The sequence below is a fragment of the Sinocyclocheilus rhinocerous genome, unplaced genomic scaffold (genome assembly GCF_001515625.1).
Source record: "Sinocyclocheilus rhinocerous isolate Xijiao unplaced genomic scaffold, SAMN03320098_v1.1 scaffold1406, whole genome shotgun sequence".
Taxonomy (NCBI): domain Eukaryota; kingdom Metazoa; phylum Chordata; class Actinopteri; order Cypriniformes; family Cyprinidae; genus Sinocyclocheilus; species Sinocyclocheilus rhinocerous.
Genome location: NW_015647095.1, coordinates 1961344 through 1971437, shown reverse-complemented (window position 1 = coordinate 1971437; position 10094 = coordinate 1961344). Strand labels below are relative to the sequence as shown.

The 10094-nt window shown below is 38.1% G+C and overlaps 1 protein-coding gene across 1 annotated transcript in view; it reads right to left on the bottom strand.

Annotated features, from left to right (window-relative positions):
• b4galnt1a (beta-1,4-N-acetyl-galactosaminyl transferase 1a) overlaps positions 1-5338 on the bottom strand; it is a 33839-nt gene extending 28501 nt beyond the window's left edge. The window contains exons 1-6 of the mRNA XM_016513222.1: positions 5182-5338; positions 4720-4937; positions 4237-4413; positions 3958-4064; positions 3288-3328; positions 247-427 (exon numbers count right to left, since the gene is read on the bottom strand). Of these exons, the coding sequence (XP_016368708.1) occupies positions 247-427; positions 3288-3328; positions 3958-4064; positions 4237-4413; positions 4720-4931 (718 nt within the window). The 5' untranslated portion in view covers positions 4932-4937; positions 5182-5338. The remainder of the gene's footprint in view (positions 1-246; positions 428-3287; positions 3329-3957; positions 4065-4236; positions 4414-4719; positions 4938-5181) is intronic.
• Positions 5339-10094: the final 4756 nt, after the last annotated feature.

The window sequence follows — 10094 nt, the reverse complement described above, 5'->3', positions numbered from 1 at the left end:
ATCCACACTGTAAAAGTGATTTTTGCTAAAATTGCTTACTTAAAATTAGTTTAAATAACAGTTTCTGAACATTTTGTATACTTAATTTGTGTTCAATATACTTAAATAAGAACAACTGAAGTTCACTGAAGTCTTTACTCAACCAATGGTGTGAAATCTACCCTAAAAAATTGTTACCTCAATTTTATTGAGTAGATTCTATAGGTTTGTTTTTACAGTGGGAAAGACTATGTTCTGGGGTCTCACCTATGTCTGCTGTGTTGGGATGGAACCGTGTGTTTGTGTAGGTAACAAACTCTAGCTGTCTGTTCAGGGAAGTCAGTGATCTGCTTATAAAACTAATATGCATCTCTCCTTCCCCTTTGACTTGCACACCATCCACCAGCGCTGCTGTATTGAATGTTCCCATTGTAGCAATCAGATCTACCTGCAAGTGATATTGTATTAAAAACAGTATGACTTTGCTGTTTTAAAGCAGAAAATTCTTGTTCTTGGATAAAAATTATATTCTGTCTGTCAATCCCTCAGTGAGGAAGCTTTCTTTGAATCACATCCCTATTAAAGGGATAGCTCACTCACTACTTTACTTATTTCAAACCTGTATGCTGTATTTCATTCTGTGGAACATAAAATAATTAAGAACATAAAGGAACAAAGAATAATTATTTACAAATCTCAAAATGGCTCTATTCCATTCAACAGCTCATAGTGGCCATAGGCTATCAAAATTAATAAAAAACACTATAAAACCACCACCAAAGTAGTCCAAACAAATGGTGTACTATATTTCAGCTCATCGAAGCCATATGGTAGTTTTATGTGAGAACAGATGTAAAATGTAAGCCATTATTCATTTTCATTCATATTCATTCATGCCAATTATTATGCATCTTATGGCGCATATGGCAGCAATGATGTTATGATGATTGTTCACAAGATATGCAAGCAGGGCCGTAGCTGGGGATGTGGGGCCCCGGTTGAAACCACAATCCAGGAAGGGGGAGAAAGGGGCTTTGGCTGAAATCGTCAGGGGCCCCTGATAGCCATAGAATCATCAACACCTTTCTCCAAGGTAGTGCCGGCCCTGCATACAAAAGCCTATGACCTGAAAATGACCTTTCATGCAGTGTGTAACGCAGCTGTACGTGAATGCAAAGTTGTAAAGCTGAAAGTGTATCATAAATAAGGTTTTTGTCTCTCAAAAGAAAGAGTTGACTCTGAATCACTTAAACGAGTCGTTTAAAATTTCGAATCCCATTTCCGTGAAGTTCACACGTCACATGTTACCACATTTGCAAAATGTCCGCCTACTATAGGTTCTGTGTGGACATCCCACGAAAACCTGAATGCTGTAGCTGGTTTGTGTGGATAACATGTCGACAAGACGGTGTGCTCTGCGCTGTGGAAGTAAATTCGGTTATTTTCAAAACCAAAGGTTGAGGTTGTAAAGAATGAGTGCTTATAATTCATCTTTACTACGATACCACAACAGTATAATCCTAAACGTTTGTCATTTCACTGACGATTGTTTCTCCAATCTCCGGGAGTTCAACACGAGATTCGTAAAACAGTTGTCCTTGAAAGATGGGTCAGTGCCCAGTTTCTTTGGAACCAGCTTGCTCCTCTGAATAACAACCTGTAAGTATGATTAATAATTGTTGCTTTAATATTCTGTCAAGCATGCACAATATGTTTTGTGAGTTGTGATTTGGATGCACTCAGTGCAGCTGTAGGTCTCCGGCTAACTCAAGTTATAGTTCTGCTAATCAGCTCTGGCCAGCTATTGTCTAGAAATGTGTTGATTAATATAGAATGTCTGTCGTTCTTATTACTTGTACTCATGATAAAGGATGGAGCAATACGTTGGTTTACAAACTGCAGTGATTTATCAGTACTCCATGTCTTTGTTCGGCCAATCACAACAGACTGGGTCATCTGACCAATCAGAAAAGAGTAGCCTCACGTAAAGGAGGGGTTTGGAAATATGAATCTTCGAATGAATTGTTTGAGATTCATTGAGAGACAAGGTAAATTTAAATGCATATTATAGGAAAATGAAAGTGTTTTTTGACCTTGCATGCATGTAAAGCTGTTGTCGGGGACTCCCAAAACCAAATTATGAACCTTTCAAATAGCATCATAGGGGCACTTTAAGTTATCAATTGTATCGGAGGACTTGGATTATAGTGTGAGAGTCATATGGATCAATATTCTGGTGCTTTTTTGTAGTTTAACAGCCCTTTTTGCAGCTTAACACCCTGTGGTCAGTCACCCTGAACTATATTTGTCAGGGTTCTGTCACTCCAGTCTTGGTTATTCTTGGTATGAGCTCTGACACTTTTTTCATCTTGTCTGAGTTCGCGTGCAGTTTTGAGTTGCTTATGCCGAGTTCACACTGCACGATTTTCAAACTCGTAGGATCGCTGTTGTTTTCACACTGCGTGACTATCTGGGATAGCAGTCGGCGACGTGTCGGCGATTCCCCCAGATCGCGTCTTTGATAATTCACACTGCGTGATTGTCACTCGCGTGAACGAGCACCGAATTTGCCTCTGATTTCGGACATTTGTCGGAGATTTCGCAAAACCTGTCGGCGAGTGAAAAATCGGTCTAAAATCGTGCAGTGTGAACTCGGCATTAGGCTATGCTTTCTTTCGTCCATGTGATACATGTGCGGAGCGTGGTGTTCAGATCCTGACACTTCAGCAGTTTTGGGGTTTGGAATTTGAAATTCTCCAACTTTTGTCTTTTGTGTTTTTTTGTCAAGTAACTGGTATATTATGTTTTCATTGGCTAGGTAGTTTCTTGTGTTGTTGTTTTGTGTAGCGCATGGCTTGTTTTTAATCATCGGCCGCATGTTTCCGTGTTGTAATGTTTTTTTGTGGACGCTCAGTAGGGGAGAGCTCTTATTGGCAGCATGTTCATTTCATGTTTTGTGTGGGTTATGTGCTCCTCTGTCAGTTGTCTTAACCCAGCACCTTATTTAACTTGGTTTATTTGCCCTACCTGCTCTTCCTCGTTACCCTCCTATTCTGCTCCTATTTATTCTCCCTGTGTTCTCAGTCTTGTGCCAGATTGTTGGTTAAACAAAGCATGTTAATCTCAACATTTGAGTCCTCAATCATCCCTTACCACAGAACTTGACAGTCTTTTCATTATGAAATAGATATGTATAAATAATCTTCTGTAGCAAACAGAATACAGGTTTAAAATGACATTAGGTTGAGTAAGTTCATTTAATCAATTACATTTCATTATTGAAGCATGAAGAATAATTCTGTACTTACCAAATAAGGGCCCTTTTTGGATATTTGGTTCAGACTTAAACCTTGAAAACACAATAACAGACTTTATGTGAGATCTTGCCCATGTGCTTTAACTCGTAAACAATATGGCTTATATGCTTAGCAAAATTTTTTTTTTTTATTGGTCATAATCTTTTATGGTACATCAAAGGTTATGTACATTAAAATTAAAAATTGTATTTGTTTCCTGTGGAATGAAAATTAAGTCATGTATTACAATTCAAGACAGATATAATTTTTTCAAAATGCTGACACAAAACCGAATTAAGTCCACATTTCTGATTCTAAATTACACATCAAAAAACACAATTAAAATGTGGTTTTTATTTAATTTATTTTTGGTGAAACCAAACTGTTATTTAACATATTTATCAATCTGTCAGACACATATTCAGCTGTATCATACATATGTGAACAATGTCTCTCGTAAGTTCTCAGTAACATTCTATGATTTCTATCGAGGGGGACCAAACACCCAACCCCTCTGAAACACGATTTCTACCGAGGGGGCCCCCAAAACTCTAAACACACCCCTGCACAGTAAATGGTTCACTCTGATTGGACCAAAAATAAATCAAATTGATCAGTGGGTCTCGAAGACAAGCTAAGAAAATCAGTTTTTACATATAAAAACAACTTGACTGTATTTTACCAGGAATTAGAATGGTCCTTGTTGGTCTGACTTCCACACCCTGCGTAGGGTACTGAAGAGGGCTGTTGGCTTCAGCTATGATAAGTGAGTCTGCAGCTGTATACGTCCTGAATGGAGAAAACACTACTAATTTAACAGTTAGTTAGTTATTCATGTCATTCCAAAACTGTATGACTCTCTTGCCCAGTGGAACAATAAAGATATATTTTATTAGGTTTCCCCAGAATGGGCAATGGCAATTTTTTAGAATGCAGAAATATGGTAAAAATGGTGCATCACCTCTTACGGAAACTGTGATACTCTTTATTTCTGTATTGCTTTGCTTTTTGCATGTCTGAATCCTTTAAGGACGCATGTAGCTGGGTAGCTGATATTTGAGGAAACAGCAGCTGAGCGAATGGGAAATTAATGCCTGATTTGTCGCCTTCACAAACACACCCATTATTGGCAAGACTCCTGGTTAAAAGTAAAAAGCATAATTGAAAATGTTCTCAAATCCAGCCACACGTCACATCTTTCATTCAGTGTATTACAAAAAAAATGTAAAGTGGAAGAGGTGCCATGATTTGTGAATTATAATGATACATTTCCCTGTTTTAATTTCAAATACTGAGGTTTTTAATTGCCAATGGAACTGAATTACAACATACACTACATTTGAGATGGAAATCTGATGGTGGTAAAAATCTGCAATAAACTGATCAGGAAGTGGTTTTGCTACGCTGGCACACAAATTGTCTATTTCCTGTAGTTTCTACTCACTTTGACAGGCTCTCTTTGACATGGTAAGGAATATGGTCATTTTTGCGGTCCATGTTTTGTATCTTTTCCTCCAGTAGCATTTTTAAAGAGTCTGATCCTTGTAGCACATCAATCGTCGTAATCGTGTATGAATTCCAGTGGTAAATGAGCATGGCTGTGAGCGGCAAGACCACCAACAAAACTGCCCATGCTTTCCTTTTTACAGCACACATAATTGCCTGAAGCACAAAAAGACAGAAGAGAGGTATTGGGAATTACACACCAATTTATACACATTATCTTCAGGACACAGTTGACATTAATGACAGGTATAATAATTCACAAGTCTAAGCCCTGCTTTGCATTTATCTTGTATTCTGGTCAGTAAAGAATTCTACATGTCTCAAAGCAGACGATTAAATCCAGCAAACCAACTGCAGCGTCAGTTGAAATGCAAAGCAAGGACCTTGTTGATTTCCTTACATTTGTATTCCTCTTCAGTGTTATGAAACTGGAAACTTAGTCAGATGGAAAGCGGTGTAACATGTCTTTTCAAGCTTAAAATTCAGTGGCTGCCAAAATTGAATGGTTTAAGGCAGCGGTAGGCAAGTTTGGTCCTAGAGAGCCGCAGTCCTGCAGAGTTCAGCTCCAACCCTAATCAAACACACCTGAACAAGCTAATCAATGTCTTCAGGATTACTAAGGCGTTTTACGGAGGTCTCTAGAGTAACTAGTTTGGCTGTCTCCTGCCTGTTCGCCGCTCCAGGGCACCGAGCTAGCCGCTATGATTACACCAGAGGTCAGTCGCGAGAGATTGATTCCCTTAGTAGACTAACGTGTCTCGGTGGGTTCTGCACACTGTAGAGCAGTGGTTCCCAACCACGTTCCTGGAGGACCACCAACACTGCATGTTTTCCATGTCTCCTTAATCAAACACACCTGATTCAGATCATCAGCTCATTAGTAGAGACTCCAAGACCTGAAATGGGTGTGTCAGACAAAGGAGAGATACAAAATATGCAGTGTTGGTGGTCCTCCAGGAACGTGGTTGGGAACCACTGAGTTAACTCATAGTTTGCAGTGTACGTATGCATTTGAATGTCTAAAGATTGTAAGTTAAGAATTAGTTGTATATGCTGTTATGAGATACCAGTGCCACTGTTATTTAATTGAAAAATGTAATTTAAAAAATATATTAAATAGATAAAATATATTAAAATAGAAAAAAATCATAATCCTATAAGATTGTGAAGTTAAAGATGAAGTTTGAAAATGAAGTGCAATTGTCCTGACACTTAGAAAACCATAAAATAAAAAAAAATCCACAAACACATATGTGTCACGGTGTGCCTACGGTGAGGAGCGAGGAACAAGAAACAAAGGAACGAGGAGCAAGGAATGAGGAGCGAGGAGAACGCAGGATTAACAGTCTTTATTGACATCACAGGAATCACACGTTGGACACGAGGATCGACGTTCAAAACCAGAGAACTCAAAACAGTAAACACCTTAAATACACAAGACATGCCGAGGGGAAGACGAGAAACACCTGGGATCAATAAACATAATAGGAACAGGAAACAGGAAGGACCAAATATGGGCATGGACATAACCAGGAGCACGTGGGGGAGCAAAATACACACGAAACACGGAACAGAGTCTAACAATATGAGGACATCTCATATACTTCTATTTTTATCCTAACCATATAAATATATCAATCGTACCAGACTTGACCCATTTTTATAATTTTTTAACCAGTGTGGTCTGCCTCACAAGTGTTCAGGGTTCACTATATTATTGAGGACATTTTTCAGTAGTGTATAGCTAGACCCATACACACACATTTAAATAATGAGTTTTAGAAGCAAATTCAACATTTATCAAATCTGAGGGTGGGGAATGAAAACCTTGTGAAAAAAAGGGAACCTGAAAATACATTTAAAAAAAATCTGTGACCTCAGCTTGAAAACTATTAAAAAAATTGAAATTTAAATAAAAAAATAATAACTTAGGCTTATAATACTTATATAATATCATATATGTAAGATAAATCAAAAACGTATGCTTTAAACTAAAATTGACTGCTTATAGGATGAAAATGAATTAATATACACAATTTACCATGCAAAATGCATTTGTGGAGGATGGCAAGTATAAATTAACAATATAGGAATTTTTTTTGGCCCTGTATTCAGACTCCAACATTTGAAATGCATTAAAAATTCAGTGACCTCAGCTTGAAAGATAAAGATCAGGAGGTTGGAAGCTTGTGTCCCAATATTGTAGGCTATGTGGCCTTGGAGCCATGCTTCAAGTGGAAGCCATCACAGTCAATGATCAAGGATGCAAAATCAGCCACTAACAGAGAATATGTTAATTTGTGAACCTGTTTCTGTTAAATGTGTTTTAAAAAGTTAGTCAGTAAAGCTAATAAAATTATATTCAGTTAACACATGTCTTGACCACAATTTTGTCAAATTTTTGACAGATATTTGTGAGGCAAGGTTTTTGTGTTGAATTCTCAATCCAAGCTGGGCTTTTTGCCAACAGTGTGGTTTTTCATCTGAATGAGAGACAGGAACAACATACACTGAAAAAAATGTTTCATTCATCCAATTAAAAAAATTTAGGGAAATGATTCACATCTATATTTTTTAACTTGAGCCAATGAAAAATAAATAACTTGCCCTAAACAATATTTTCTATCTCTAATATTTTCTATTTCCAAGTTAAATCTATATCAGTTGTTTTATTTTTTCAATTTGTTAAACTAGAAGATTAAGAAAAAAGCTAACAAATAAAGGAACATTAATGCAATTAATGCAGTTTTATTTTAATTAAATTCCAAATGTTAATTTAAAAACACAACAAAACAATTTTTTTATCTGAAAACATTTCCCCATAAAACATGAAAAAACTAGTTTAACAAACTAACATAAAACAGTTTATCTCAGAATCACAACAAACGGCATCAAAACTATATGGTTTTATTCCACTCGGATTTCACAATATTGGCAATACTGAATTTTAGGTGCTAACTCACCTTTTCCGAGGTTGAGCATTACCTGTTGTATAAAATATAAAGCTCTTTTCAAACACTTAGTCCAGGTGCAGAGCATAAATCAGTCTGAAAAAATGGACCTAGAAGGCCTGAGATCGGTCGGTTCATCCATTACAAAGTTTTCTACGATCATCTTCAATAATATCCTCTGGTTCTTAATCAGGCTCAAACTGATAACCGATATTAATGACGCCTTTGTTTACAATACAACCGGAGCACATGCCTCTGAGGTGAGGGGCGGGACATTTAGTTGCGCACTAGAGGCGGTTTAGCCAATCACAACACACTGGGCTAGCTAACCAATCAGAGCCCATCGCCTATTTCTGGGGGAGGGGCTTCATAAAAGCAGGAAATTGATCAGGGCTGCGTTTCTCGATAATGATTGATCTTAGCGGTTAAGAGCGTTTTCTACGAGTCAAGACATTTCCAATCTGGCAACACTGCAGAGAAGGGACAGAGCGGTGTGGAATAAAGGTAAATTATGTGAAAAATAATGCGTTTTTAAAAAAACAAAGCATTAACACATGTTAGACTGCACCCCATAAACACAATCAAGCCTAGAAAAAAACTACTGAACCACCCCTTTAAGAACTTTACTGGTGTGCATCTTGAGACACGACAATGGTACTGACATATTTTAAGATGTGTCAGTACAAGATATTTTCAGTTAAGGAGGTCTTTGGGGATGCGTCCATCATCCATACGGCACATCTGCCCAAGCCATCGCAGTCGACGCTGACAGAGCATAAGACGCATGCTGAGGGAGCCTGCTCTCTCCAGCACTTCAGTGTTGTTGACCTTGTCCCGCCATGTGATGCTGAGGATCCGGCGAAGACAGCGAAGGTGGAAGCTCTCCAGGCGGTTCTCCTGTCTGGTGTATGTGGACCAAGACTCACTGCCTTACAGTAAGGTACTGAGTTTTTTCCCAGTCTTTGAAGCATATTTCCTACATTACTTCTTTTATTTATTTATTTTGTTCAGTCATTTAATTTAAGTGTGTATTTCTATTTTTTCTGCCCTTTTTAATTATTTAATTTACAAATTAATAATAAAAAAAGAGTAATAAAGTGTACAATAAAGTACAATCAAATCCTTATATTATAATCACATTGCACTTGAATAAAGTTAAAGGTGTAATCTGTCTACTGTCCTGCAGGTGACCGCATAAATCTTTCTTCTTACGATGCACTTAAGGCTTTACGATTACTCCAGAGCACCCTGTCTGGTGTATGTGGACCAGGACTCACTGCCGTACAGTAAGGTACTGAGGACGCATGCCTGGTACACCTTGAGCTTAGTGTTCACCGTCAGCTGGTTGTTGCCCCACACTCTCTTGTTCAGCTTTGCCATGACAGCGGCGGATTTAACAATGCATTTGGAGATCTCGGCATCGAGTGAAAGGTTGCTGGTAACTGTTGAGCCCAGGTAGGTGAACTGGTCAGTAATCTCGAGCTTCTTGTTGTCGATGCAGATCGATGGTGGTGCGGGGACATCCTGGCCCATGACGTTGGTCTTTTTGATGCTAATAGTCAGACCGAACTCCCTGCAGGCATGAGCGAACCGGTCCATCAAACTTTGAAGATCTTTTTCAGTGTGCGAGGTCAGAGCGGCATAACAAGATAGTCATTAAGAGGGCTCTGAACCTAGATAGAACAGAAGTATATTCATCCGTTTTTGTATTTATACCGTTAATTAATTTAAACGTACTCTTTCAAACAACAGCCATGTCTATTAAACGTGGTCGTTAAATTATTGCACTCACCATATTAGCACATCGTCTCTCCTCCGCTGCAATCGCGGCTGCTGTATGAGTAAAATTAACTTACACTCCTCATAAACAACATCGAGTGAAAAAGAAAAAGACGAAAATAATCGTAGTCGAACTCGCTGGTCCGGGGTTCAAGCGCGGTTTGTCTGCTGCAGGCGCTTGAGAAAAGCTAGCTAACGTTAGCTAACGGATGAGAAATGTCCCGTCGTTTAGACAAACAACAATTTTCGTCGATCACAAACTCTTTTCCTCTCTCGAGGAAAAGAAAGAGCGATAAAAGGTAAATGGAGGAAAATAACGTCCATACAACTAACTTATCTAAAACAAAGTTTCCACCTTCTCATCCACAGCTCGTTGAATTCCCACACAATCACGGTGACAAAATGGCGTCGTTAACTGACTCGCAGCACCAGTGTGAGGAGGCGTGGTCATGATATAAACTTAATAATATTAAATTAATCTAACCTTGATATTTTACATTCGTCAAAACAAATATGCTTTAGTTGAGCTCTTAATGAAAACTATTTATATTTATCAATTTTTTGAACTAAAAAAATATTACTT